Source organism: Symphodus melops, assembly GCF_947650265.1.
Source record: "Symphodus melops genome assembly, chromosome: 3".
In the NCBI taxonomy this organism is placed as follows: Eukaryota; Metazoa; Chordata; class Actinopteri; order Labriformes; family Labridae; genus Symphodus; species Symphodus melops.
The window spans coordinates 15,123,665-15,137,782 of record NC_136693.1 but is presented as its reverse complement, the minus strand read 5'-3'; the positions used below and the strand labels follow the sequence as shown (position 1 = coordinate 15,137,782).

Genomic DNA, 14,118 nt, shown 5'->3' with positions numbered 1-14,118 from the left:
CTGTAAGTTGTCGTCTACAGTTATGGAGAGTGTGACTTTTATGTTGTTGGCGTTTGCAACACTTTTATATTTATGGTAACAAATCGTTGTTTGTTATAATGTCAATTTAGCACTAGCTTTGATAACATGTGCTGTGTTCTTTGTAGTAGGGAGACCTCTGCTGGACATTATGCTGTATTGTTTGATCACATGTATGCCTGTTTACTGCACGTGATCTATTTATGTTTGATTGTAAACTTGTATAATTGTAAGCTATTAACCTTCGTCTTGTGTTAGGGTCGGCACCGACCCGTTTTAGTTTTTAAATGCATAAAAGAACCACGTAACTTTTTTTTTTTGCATCAAGGCTTTTTGACTTTGTCAGGAATCTCTATTTCAACAAAATAAAACATTTTTTTTGGTTTTCACTAAATTGTAAAATGCTCTGGTTAAAATTATGACCTTGGTGTTGTTAGGGTCGGTTTTGACCCAGTTATAAAAATAAGATTATAAAGCAATAATTAGAGCCAAAATTGAACACACACTGACAGCCAGCTCCTCTCCCAATCATGTGAGCTTTAGGGGATTCTCATTTTACCTTGTTATCCAGTACAAAAACAAAACAAACAACGACAGGCATTTCCAGACATGTGAGGTCAATTCAGTATAGAGTTGGTGACTCTATACTGACTCTCCAATTTGCAGCATGCAAAAATGAAAAAAAGATTTACAGTGAAAGAAGTTCTGGATAATATTTTTGCTGAAAATGAGGGAGTGGACACAGAGCAGCATAGTGATTCGGATGAACAGGTTTCTGAGGAGAAAGACAATGTGGAGTATCATCCAGAAGACACAGACACATCTGATGAGTCTGATGAGGAGTTCACCGGTGGTGAAGCTACTCCTGCTGAAAGATTCAAGTCCAAAAATGGTGAGATCTGTTGGAGCTCATTACATCATGATTTACATGGCAGGGTAGCTGCTGCAAATGTCATCAAAATGACCCCTGGAATCTCAAGGTTTGCTGTGACGAGAGTCACTGACATCAAGACATGTTTTGAGCTATTTATGCCATTGTCACTAAAAAGAGTCATCATTGCTATGACAAACCTTGAAGGAAAAAAAGTCCATGGCGACATGTGGAAAGACATGGATGAGGAATACCTGGATGCTTATATTGGTGTTCTTTTTTTTGCTGGAGTGTACAGATCCTGCAATAAGGCCACTGATAGTCTCTGGGATGCATCGACAGGTAGAAATATTTTCCAGGCAACAATGTCACTTCAGACCTTTCATATGATATCAAGAGTCCTCAGATTTGACAACCAGAGCAAGATCTGACAAGCTTGCCCCTATCAGGGATGTCTGGGACACACGAGTGCAGCTTCTTCCACTGATGTTCAACCCAGGGCCATAGGTGTTGTGTTTTACAACATCCTCGATGTATCTGCATATAATGCATTTGTGTTGTGGACCCACATCCACCAAGTAATGGAAAAATAATAGTAAATATACATGGGTCGAAATTGACCCGTAACACCATAGATGTTACTATAGTTAAAATTATTAAAATGAAAAAATAAATAAAACAAATTTATTTAAGAGATGTGTTCTAATACCCCTCAGTAATAGTCAGGTAACACAACAACCTTTTATTTATTTATACAATTCTCTTGAGGTTCATTTTACCATTTTTTTAAATTGAAATCGAGGGGTATACTGACAAAAAAAAGGCCCAATGGCCCACACCAAAAATATTAAAACCAATATTTTCATGGATAAGGAAGCCTAACAAGGTAACCAAGAGATGAGAAACAAATTGGATGATAGATAATTGTTTTCAGTGTATTTTACAGCTGATTTAAGACACGGGTCAAAACCGACCCGTTAACATAAGAGATGGTAACAGAAAGCTAACACAAGACGAGGGTTAAGCTTTGATTGACATTTGTTTTCCTCCACACACACACACTGATTAAGCTGCATTGAGATTTGTATCATGTTGGATTACAATTAAAGACGATTGAAGAAACTCCTGGATTGCTGCAGTCTTTCTAACAGAAGACTTAGGCCAGACGTGTATACCCCAGCATACAAACAACATTCACATGTAGTTTCCCTTTTATTGCCTCCTTATTTCCAGTGGTATTAAACCATAATGCACTGCAATTACCATGTATTTACCAGATAGATCAGGGTAATAAGGGGACTGAGAGACCTGTGTTGGGTTTAGCTTCACAATATGACAGAGAGAAGGAAAGAGATAGGATCAGGAGTCGAGGGTAATGACATTCACAGCTTTATTTTTCACTGTGAAATCATCTTGTTGACGGTCCCTCTCCTGGATCTGAACTGTCTTGTGAAGGTTCCTCTTCTACGTTGCTGTTTTCATCTGCAGATTCTTCCTGTCTGGAGTCAGGGTTTGACAATGGAGCCTCATCAATGTCCTTCAGTTCCCCTTTGCATAACATCCATGGATGGCATAAGATGTTTTTGATGGTAATTCGCTGCACCAAGTCAGGGTGCAGAATACTTTGAATGAGGTCGCCGGCCTCAGACGAAACAGACGGTACATCTGGCAGGTTCATATTGTGATTCATTTGCATTTCCACCATTCGTCTTGTGTTGCCGATAGCAAAGGGCAATTGTGCATAGAGAAGCATATACAGCACAACGCCCATGCTCCACACGTCAGATAATTTAGGGTTGTATGGAAGTTCTCTCAAAACCTCCGGTGCTAAGTGGGACAAGGTACCACAGTAGGTTTCACTCAACACCATGATCGCGCCTCTGTACTTGACCTTCTTGCTTAGCCCAAAGTCGCACACTTTCAGGTTGCAATGCCCGTCCAGCAGCAAGTTTTCACATTTGAGGTCCCTGTGAGCGACGTTCTTTTTGTGGCGATATTTGATCGCATTACACAGCTGCGTGAAAAGCCTGCAAGCCAAAGGTTCAGGTAAGGCCCCGTGACGCTGGATATACTGTACATGGAGAGGTTTCCATTCTTACAGAGCTCCATCACCACATACACCTAGGGACAAAAAAGGTGAGGTTAAAAATATGCAACAGAATGGAAAAAAAAAGTTCCCCATGACTTCTAGAGGTGGGGAAAATTAAAATAGCGCAGTATTGCCATATTTTGTGTGCCGAAATCATGAAACGACAATAATATCGAATCGTGACTCAAGTATCGTGATATCGTATCAAGGGGACTCTGGTAATGAATTCAGGATGAGCTGATGTGAGGGAAGCAGCAGGTTACAGGTCAGGAATGGGGCGATGACAATAATATCACTAACCAATAAGACTGAGGCGATCAATGGTCGCCAGTGTAGTCTTTTCCCCTCATTAGTTGATAGTGACGATAAGTCCATGAATATATCATGAAGGATCAAACATGTGATCGTGTCAGACTTTGATAACCTGTAAACCTCCTGATGGAAGAAACTCTTTTCCACATGTCTCCTGTGAGCCTCCTATTCTCCCCGACAGGGGAAACTTTACGGCACACTTTGAGTGACAAGCGTGAAAAACAACAGGGAAATTACAGCAGGCTGTACATACATGTGTTTGGGCCCTCCAATCAGTGCTCATTACTGTCATGTCCATGCCAGTGTCCCGAAAATTACTGCTCTCCCTCTTTTTTCCTCTTTATGTTTTCTCTCTTATAGACCAATTATTCCTTTTTCACCAATAATGCATAAAAGGTTTGATGCACAACAAGAGGGAGTGTTGTTAGATGGGGCCTCATTAGGGAGGGAATATTTTCATCTATAATTTTTACATAATAATACAAAGCTGTGGCCACATTTTTTAGTACATTGAAGCATAATATTTTCCAGTGCATATTTAAGTAGGGGAAAGATTAGGTGATACATTTGAACTTGGCTTCATAAAAAAAATGAAAAAGGTTATTAAAATGAGTTTATAAGACTGTAAATTACAGATTTAAAACACACTTTGTGGGAATAAATGGGAATAATTAAATGTACCATTGTACAGAGGAAAGCAACAATAATCATATTTTCTATTTAAATGTTTTTGAGATTACTAACTTGACACGGTTTATTCTACGTGCCCTGGGATCAGTGCTTTAATAATACAGAGCACAGTGGACAGGGATAAAGAGAGAGAGACTTTAAATGTGTGGCCACAGCACAGTTTACACTCGTTAAGGTTCATCACAGACAAAATCTGCTCACTTCCTAAACACACAGCGTGTCTCTGATGCAAACAGTGTCATCTTTGAGTGTTTTTGTGCCAAGCATTATAAAATGATCAAATGACTCCTTGATTTTATTTTAATATCTGGAATTATGTCACCTGGATTTCTGATTTTTTTTCCCCTCCTTTTCTATGGGTTTACATGTATTTTAAGATTGTTTTAAAAAACATTTTATCCAAACTTTACCTTTTTTTATTTAAGAACATGTTTAACTGTTATGAAATACCTTGTATAATTTAACAACATGTTTATTCAATATTGTCTATTGCTAATGTCATGTAATGACTTGTTTACACCCATCATGTGAAAATGGGATGCTTTCAATCGCTGAAATGTGTGAAGCAGCAGTAATAATAGCCTGGTAAGCTGTGTTAGGATAGAAACCATTTGTAATGATGATACAAGTTCTTTGGGTTACACAGCCTTGCTCACACAAATAGCCATGTTCGTGAGAGGAGGGCATATCAAGTTGCCAAGAGGCAGACTCTCTCCGTGGTTGACCCAACCAGAGATAAGCTGCTAAGCTGCAGATGAAAGTGTGAGTGCATGTAGAGAGTGTGGCATGGTGAGCAGCTGTGGTCAGCCAGATTTGGGAAACCTCAGTGACACCACTGTTAAGATACAGCAGAGAGGGGCTTTACTTTGGTAAAGCGCGCACGCACACACTATACATAAATGTGCTAAACCAGACAAGTTGTCCCATATGCCCTCTCTCCCCAGAATAGAGTGCCATCTTACTAAAGGCTTCATATGGCAGAAAAGCCGCTCAGTTTATTTTGATCTCACAGTGTTGATTCACAGAAAGACTTTTAAAGCTTTCCTGGAGTGTGTGCGTAAAGTCAAATTGTAGTAGTTGTCGAAAGTATGTGAATGGTGTTTGGTGAATACTTCCCAGGATTGATAAGGATGAAAAGCTCGTGTTTTCTAATATGTCCCCTTAAAGGGGATATATTATGAAAAATCCACTTTTACAGTGTTTTTGAACATCTATTTGCAAGTGTCTATTGACCCACAACACTTGAAATAAATCCATCCAGTACTTTGTTTGTGGTTTGTGTAAGCCTTACCACACAGAAAATTTTCAGATTTTCTCAGTTTGTGACATCACAAGTTGGATTCTGCTAAGAAAATACTCCCTCCCCTCTCCTGGTTTCTCCACCCATGGATTCCACCTCCAGTCTAGAGCAACACTTTAAAGGTCAGGTAAAGGTCATCTATGCTGATTAAAAAAAAAAAGGCAGAGACACTTTGGTCCAATTCAACATGCAGTAGTTCTTCAGATTCGCGAAATATTGGAGGGAAACAACTTGCCTTCAAGAAGAATCTATTTAAACTTGAGTATAAACAGACTGAATATTATTGTTTGGCGCTGGATGTTTTTGACTATTACATCCATGTTTCAAATAAGCATGCATACGTTTACTGTAAAAAAACAGGATAGAAGTACAGCAACAAATGACAAGAGTAGTCAGTGTTTTAATAAGGAACAGATTCATACTTTATTAAAAGGGTACTTTCCCTTGGCACAGATCTGCTATCAAATAAATAAAGCAATTAATCAAATACAATCTATATAAACTAAACAAAGTCATTGGGGGAGGGGAGGGGTAAGGGGGTAAAACAGCTAGTGCTAAACACATTTTCTTTTTAAAAACAAGTGTCTGTGTGATGACAGAGAGAGATTGTGTTCGAGACTGTTTAAGATTCCTCCCTGATAAGGGATTGCTATGCTGGTAAAATGGAGTACGAGCTGACAAATGGCAAGTGAGATGGCTTGATACATGTATAATTATAATGAATATTCTCTCTGTTCATCCTTTCTGCAGTCTACAATATAGTACATGTGTTTTTATAACTGCCTACTGATGGATGTTACAAAGCAAATTAGTGGTACAAATAAAGTGGCTCCCAATAGTGACGGTCTGCACAACAGGAGAGATGTTGGTGGCGTTGCTCCAACAAGATATGATGAACATTTTTGTTATAAAAAGAGACATTCATTGTTTGACATGAAAAACATTGACATTGATTTTTTTAAATCCAAAAATACAGATATTTTTGCCATGGTGGGATAAAAGACAGAAGAGGGATTTTGACTGAAGCCTAAAAAAGTTTTAAAAAATCTCCAAAGGATGTGAATCTCTCACAGCTTCCTACAATCTAAGTGACAAAACTCCTGCTTTCCAAACTCTCCATAAATACTACTGAGGTGCTTTTGAGCATGGCAGATCCCCTCCAGTTGCTCCAGTAATGCTGCTTTGAAGCTAACTGTATGAAAGAGTGTATCCTCTGTGAGTTCAGGTAATTGTATGAATATGAAGCGGGACATGAAAAGAAATATGGAGTCATGCGTGTTCGGTAAAATGCTCTCCAGGTAAAAAAAAAAAAATAAAAGCTGCAACCCAAGTGTGGGGTCACAGTAAAAATTCCTTCACAAGCATTCGTTCACCGTTTCAAATCGGACCACCCTGCAGGACGAGAAGTCACCTCCATGCAGCCAAGCTACAAATTCCACACTACTAATTTTTTGGTTGAGGGTGAAAACCCTGGACAAAGAGATACCAAGTTATCAGAGTTTCAGCATTAGGACTCATTGTCCATGGAAAGCAGTGTGAGGTGAAGAAGCGGAGGTCTGGAACGCAGCTACAATCCCCTTCAGGGAACAACGCTGTTTCCAACCACCAGCTCCTGTGAGACGAGCCGCCTTACTGGAGCCTCTGCTGAAGGACAGCCTGCAGCTGTGAGAGGACGCTCTGGGTCGGAGGACGAGATTGGCATACACTGCATTCCTGCCTATAACAAACACATGTACACACTGATGTCAAGACTAAAAACCAAGATGGTGGAAGTCGTTTGAAAATGTGATCAACATCCTGCCATTTACAGATCTCAGTTCAGTGCTTTCTTTGCCAGAGACTGAACCATCTGCATGATTATGGCAGCGCCCACAGAGCATCGTAGACAGGATGAACAGTCATTCCCCAGGGCTGGCAGGAGAGCAGCAGTGGTGAGTTATGGGTCAAGTGGAGACTGCGGGCCGGGCCCAGTGTTATCCAGCACCAGAGGAATGGGACAGCTGAAAGAGCCATTGCCCTTACCCACAGCACCACAAACAGTGCCTTGTTGGCTGAGCTCTGAGGCCACATGGTCGCATGGTGAAAGACCTGCTGGCAGCTGGGGGACACGGAAAGAGAGGGAGCAGCCGTGTTAACCCAGGGCCAGGGACGACAGAGCTGCCTTTAAGATAGAAGCCTGACAGTAGGAGAAGGAGAGTCCAAAAGGAAAAACAGAGCGCTGAACAACTTCTAGCTGTGAAGATGTGCATGTGTAGACATGAAGCAGCATGGAGGTGAACAAAATAAAAACATGCTCAGCAAAACATTGCTTTGGAAACACTTTTTGAAGCTCCTGTGAGGAGTTTTTAGCTGGCTGTGAGATAGACTGAACTATTGATGCCTCTAAATGATCTATTAAAGCACTACAAGACCATCAGCAACAACACTGATTCTTTCTATACCGTTATTTTGAATGCTTTTTGCTCCAGGACAGCTTTCATGGGAAGTGATCGACAGTATGCAGCTAATAGAGTTTTTTTTTTTATTCTTCAAGATAAATATTCATTAGGAGTGATGTATTTCATTGTTGAAAGAGAGCGGGCTGAGATGTGTCATCAGTAAGTACTTTTAACACATAAACGGGACAAAAATCTGAAAATAAACGAGGGCTTCTATTTTGTCCACAGGGGGCGCTAGAGTTCGACAAACTAAAAGTTCCTCACAGAAGCTTTAAAACAGAATCCCGAATGGTGAACGAGTGCAACCCAGTATAACTCGCTGAATATCACATTCCATGATTATTACTTTTTTTTTTTTTTTAATTATGTCCAAGGGTTTAAAATGCTGAGTTTGCACATAAAACACAGATGTTTCAAACAGAGGCAAATTACAAGCGCTTTAAATGGAGGTATTTTAAAGGGAATTTTGTTGTTTGAGGAAACACAGTAGAACTGGAATAACACTTTATGCAAAAACGAAGATTATGGAAAATAAAACTCCAAATGAACAGCATGACGGCCATTAACACAAGATAGCTGGATGATATGTAAGCATATGAGTATGGGGGGGGGGGGGGACAGTCTGTAGGGACTTGGAGACGTTTAAAGTGATACTTTACCCATTGAAACATGAATCTGTAGTGAAATTGGGTCATACATGTAGTAGAATTGTGAAATAATATTTTTATTTGGTGCTTTCTTGACCAAGAAAAAGCAGAAAATCCATTTTAAACTGATAAATCAAATACTACAGAGCGAGCCTTCAGGCTACAAGCTATAAGCTAACTTGTTTGAAGATCCAGTAAGACTTCTGAATGTACTTTGTTTGTTTTTCTTTGGAAATGGTGAATTATTGTTTTGTACCGGATTGTTTAATCCGAACAAGGACAAGAAGTAAGTTTTCACCACTTGCCGATTAGTCATTTGGACGCGATGCAATGTTTACATTGGCTGCAGGTGGATGGCAGCAGAGGAAACTGACACCCGAGGTAAGACTATATTTCTGTAGCTTCAGTGGATGAAAACATGAGAAACTGGATTTGTGGTTCTTCCCTGCCAGCCTAAAATTCTTTTTGTGACGCAATATGATGATTTTTGCGTCATATAAAGAAAACTTTCAGGCAAAGTAAAACATTTTTCTCGTCTCAGGTCAAAATGAGGGCTGGATTCACGACCGTTCAACTCTACTACCATGTTTCAAATGATACAAAGCTTAATGTAAATGGGTGAAGTATCCCTTTATCATAATAAAATCATCATCCCTGATCATAATATGGAAGTTGGTCCGGTAGCTGGAGAGGTGCCGGTGCAAAAATATAACTGTCTCCTTGCGAGACGGTGCGATAACATTGTTGGTATAGTTTTGCCAAAATGAGGCAGAGAGTGGTTTTATAAAATGTGGTTGAGTAGGATAAGGAAACATACAAGCTTGAGATAGTGAACACAAAGAAATCACATCATCAATGAAGCTTATAAAATTGATAGTGTATATATATATATATATATATATATATATATATATATATACCTTATGTACAGAAAATGTTAGTAAAGAAAGGTAAGGAGCTTCTCAACACTTCAGTACTGCAGATGGCGACACAATTATTTTAGTAAAAAAAAAAAAAAAAAACAATTTCAAAGTAATTTGAAAATATCTCCTTAGTCAAAGTCAACATTACAAGAATTAGGATAAAATCAGAGGTAGCAGCAGATTTGGGATCTCTGTTTTTTTTTTCTTGTTTTACTTTACAGCTTTTAGCTTTTTCCTTCCAAGTTTTGCTTGTGCTGTATTACATGCTTTAACCAGAATCTTCATTTTCATCTAAAAAAAAAAACTGCCTGACAGCCTGCTTTAAATACTCACACACCCATGAGCACACTTCAAGTGGTTTTTAACAGACACCAGTGTCGTGACACTCACATATTCACACACACACAGACACACACACACGCCCTGCTCCCACCTATACTCCTTCATATGTTTTCTACTTTACATTGCAGTCTTTCTCCCTCTTATCCCTCCTTTTCCTTATAAAAAAAAAAAAAAAAAAAAGAAACCTTTTGGCTTATTGTTCTGGAAGGGCTGGGTTGCTGGTTTGGAGTCTTTCATCAGACAAAGGATTACAGACTCAAGGGACGAGAACCTTCTGGGTTGTTTCATAAATCGTCTCTCTGCACCACCTCTCTTACCTCTTAGCTGTGAACCTCAGTCCTCGCCGTACAGTGGCTCTGAATCAATGTCCTGCTGCACACCAAATGTCTGACCAGCCTCCAAATAACACTGATTATTAAGCTCTCAGTACAGGGGAAGAACCTCCCATGACCCCCTTCTGTCCTGTGTCCTCTACAGATCCCCTGCAGTGCTGCGCAAAGTGTAGAAGTCCTGTGTTGGTTTATAGAGCTCACTGCTGAGCCCTTGCGACCACCTTGTAAATTCAGGACTGGTAAAAGTGATGGTAGTGGTGATGGTGTTCGTGATGGTGGTGGTGCTCATGCCGCTGCACCACTTGTGCCAGTCCCCCCTCATACAGCAAGATGCTGGGCATGTCCCGCACCTGCTCCCTCTCCACTACTGGTCCTGGAGCAGCCACAGGGCCCTGTAAGGCTCTGTAAGCCTGGCTGTCCTTTGACCGCTGCTTGTGCTTGCGGTATGGGGCGGTGGACTGGTGAGGGGGGGTTTGGCTGGGCAGTGCTGGGGGAGGTGGCGCCCCTCTGCTTCTCATCACCCTGCTGCTGATCTGCGCAGGAGGCGTGCGGCTGTGAGTCTTAGGAGAGCGGAGGGCGTGTTTCCCTGAGTCTTGGCCTCGTGCGCGGGAGAGGTGGAGGTTGTCTGGAGAAACGGTGTCCACAACAGAATGCAGGCGGCGGTGGTGAACGTGTGCGTGGCCGTTTTCTGGTTCATGGGAGCGTGAGCGAGTCTGATTGGATGACCGAATCTGAGGCTCTGCCTTTGGCGGCTCTGTGGTCGTGGCTGTGAGGGAAAGAGACACAAGTATTTCTTTCAAATGATAGGGCCAGCATGGACATCAACAACAACGAGCACTTACAGAGAAACATTACTTACTCTGTCACCAAACTAGTCACATGTCAAAGAAGGAAGAAAAGTACCCAACTAAGGGCAAATGAAAGAGCTAATACCCGACTAATGAAGATCCATTTCAAAAGCTCTTTGATAGGGTTATCAGCATGAAGAGAGAGCTGAAGAAAAGATGAATCCTGACACAGAGCAGATCTCTGGTAACACTTTCCTACCTGGACCAGTGTTCAAATAATCCCATCTCATCAAAGATCAAAGCTTATTTATCAATATTTCACTTCTAAGCTGCATGTTCTGTTGATGAACTTCAGCCTTTAACACTTGATGTGTTCTGCATGCCGGAGCCCAAATGTTTGTACTGGCCAGAAGCGCAGTGGGCAGCTACTTCCAAACGGCTCCAAGCAGGTGCCGCAGTAATGAGGGCCCCTGGACGCAGCCTCTAAGGGCTATGGCCAGCGTCCCCCCTCCTGGCCTGAGTCCACTCACCGGCTCCAAAGCGGGATGTGTAGTTTTCGATGCCTGCCAGGTCCAAGTAGTGGTTCCTGCGTTCCAGGTTTTCGTCCACACAGTGGCGTTGGCAGCCCGGCTGGGTGTGGTGGTCACTGTGGTGACGCCTGTGGACACAAGCGGCACCTCTCATTAGCCAGAAGTTTGAGCCAGAGAGGTTCAGTATGGTAGTGTTTGGAGAAAGTCAAACAGTGTCCCTTATGATCAGGCAGCAGCAGAGTAATTGTTAGAGAGGTGAGACTGCAACGAGAAAATCACAGGTTTAAAACCTCAGCTAGGAAGATTTGGACAGTGTGGTGAGAGGGCTGACTCTCCCCTCCGCTGTTCACCCGCCCATCGTACAGTGAAGGTACATTTAGACAAAACTAATTAAAGAGTAGAGCACAATAGTAGCTCCCAAGGGTGAAACCTTTTAAAAACAGCCCCACTCTCAAGACAGTGTAAATTAGGAAGTGTTGTCTTTCATTGTGATTTTTTTTAACACTATATAGCAGACTTAATGAGTAAGATGATAATCTCTCGTAGACTCCACAATCTTCACAACAAAGACTCGAGTGTACGGGAGAGACAGCAGGTTTACCTTAAGAGAGCTCGACTCTTCTTGTCTGCACTCTTGGGGTCTTCTATGTTCTTGTCATTTTTCTCTCTGGGGTGGGACACATCTGCACATGTGTAAAAGACAGGAGGCTATCATCAAAGAGTTCGATGCAGAAATGTGTACACACACACACACACACACACACACACACACACACACACACACACAGACACACACACACAAACACACAAACACAAACACACACAGACATGACTACAGTCACACGAAGCCTGAGAAGAAAGCAACCTTTGTTTTGGAGCTTCACTTTGAAGATCTATACAAAAAGAAAAACAACAATGCTTCATTTATTCTATTTTCATGCCGCAGCCTCTTATAAGGCGCGAAATGAAAAAAGAAAAAGAAAATTGTTTATTAAGGACGCGAGATCTGATGCAGTTTCAAATTAGCATGAAGGCACCCAACGATACTTTCAAAGCTTTCCGTTTGAATCTCTTGACAGATATTTATAGCTAAAACAATAGGACACAAGAATATATACTTTTTGAGACATTTCTTTCCCTGACTACTTGTTTACCACGTCGTCAGAGGGAAAAAAAGTTAAGTTGAACATAGCTTTATTTTCCCGGCAGCTCTGAGAAGGAGGGAGGAAGAGAGACAGGAAAAAAAGGGAACTTTGGAGAAAAGAAAATGGCTGTGGTTATCAAAAGGACCCGGCACATATCTTAAGGTTTCTTTCAGAGTACTTGAAGGCGCTGAGGGAGGGGGGGCCCTTCTCTTAGCTCTGTCGCTCCCCAATCATTAAAAATGAACCCCATTGAGTGGGAGAGACGGAGCGATGCAGAGGCTGCGAGGAACAAAAGCTCTGACAGGCCTGAAGCAGCTACCTTTCTGCACGACAACAAAACGCATCTCCGTGTGAGCTTGACAGCGCGCAACACAAGCGGGACCCCAAAGTGCCCTCTCTCTTCTCCTCCGCCTCTCCACCCGCTGTGTTAATGCCACTCTTACCTGCTGCACCCTGCGTGCAACTCCTCCAGCGCTGGCTGGAGTCAGGAGCCACAGAGAGCTTGACCCTCAGTGTCTTGCTGCTGCTCGGAGAATGGTTGACGGAGGCATCCACGACCTCGTAGATGGTGTGAAGCAGGCTGGTGATATCCTGCAGGAAGAAGAGGTGACGTGGAGTTTAAGCTTGGCTTCTTTTGATTAGTTAGATAAACATTTAAATCAAAGAAAGGAACAAATAAGACAATTCGTCACCCTTAAATCAAATATTGGAAAGCTTTGTTCACGCAAAGCCTGCATCACAGACTTCATGGTCGTCAGGTATTTAAAGAATTGCCTCAGACACGTCAGTGACGAAAGACTGACGTCTGCTGTTGTCGCTCTCCAAGTGAAGCGATGAGACGAGGTTTACGAGGTTATAAATTCATTTAAAGAAATGTCTCGGCAGTCGCAGAGGAGTCTGAGTGAAATGTCAGGCCTGAGAAGAGTTGACTGTGCACGCTCTATACTTTCTCTGATTATTCCCCTCACTCTACATCTGACATGCCCTCAATCCAATCTGTTTATTTGAACCTATCATGCATACATTAGACATATGTAAATACAGGTACAAATGCATGTAAACGCAAAAACAAATTAGCACACATAAAACGTTAGGCGTGAATAGAAGCAGCAGATGAATCAAGAGTCTCAGGAATTACTCGTTGCAGCTCTTTCCATTTCTATGTGACTAATTAAAATAATAAAAAGTCTCTTGTGGTGTTTTTTGGAAACGACTCTATGCACTGGTCTGAGAGTTAACTCCCTCTTGGATTGTAGAAAGTGTGCTCTGTCTTTTAATTGGAAACCTATTCTCGTTTAAACATCTGGAGTGGGTGGAAGAGGAGCCGACGTGAACAATAATCTCCAATCTCATCAGTGATTTACTTTTATATCGCTTCAGCACACAGCGTCTTAGACCAAACTGCAGAGACATCACAAAAAAGACTCCCACAGCATGAGGTTTCTCTCCCTGGAGTTGCCTGACTTATAATCAAAAGGACCATTATGATGCTTTAGGGATAGGTTCTGCATACTACTCTCACACACAGTTTCACCATGAAAAGAAGAAATGAAATGCAAAAGCTTTCAGTGACATTTTTTTTAATGTATAAAGGGAGATTTTTTTTTTTAAATGAGTTGGAAAATAAAGCCTTTGTTTCCCCCCACCGCCACCCGTCTCATGGGCCACAGAGCCACAGGCAACGCCAACAACA

The 14,118-nt window shown here is 41.6% G+C and overlaps 1 protein-coding gene across 2 annotated transcripts in view; it reads right to left on the bottom strand.

The window, feature by feature from the left end:
- Positions 1–5,664: 5,664 nt before the first annotated feature.
- Positions 5,665–14,118, bottom strand: part of nkd1 (NKD inhibitor of WNT signaling pathway 1) — a 33,071-nt gene continuing 24,617 nt past the window's right edge. The window contains exons 7-11 of one of the 2 annotated variants that reach the window (XR_013778712.1): positions 12,869–13,016; positions 11,882–11,963; positions 11,281–11,408; positions 9,816–10,728; positions 5,665–6,997 (exon numbers count right to left, since the gene is read on the bottom strand). Coding sequence is in view for 1 of the 2 variants with exons in the window: in XM_079338743.1 (XP_079194869.1) it covers positions 10,193–10,728; positions 11,281–11,408; positions 11,882–11,963; positions 12,869–13,016 (894 nt within the window). In the remaining variant the exon portion in view is untranslated. Of the gene's footprint in view, positions 6,998–9,342; positions 10,729–11,280; positions 11,409–11,881; positions 11,964–12,868; positions 13,017–14,118 lie in introns of those variants that run through there. The other variant, XM_079338743.1, reaches the window with a different exon arrangement.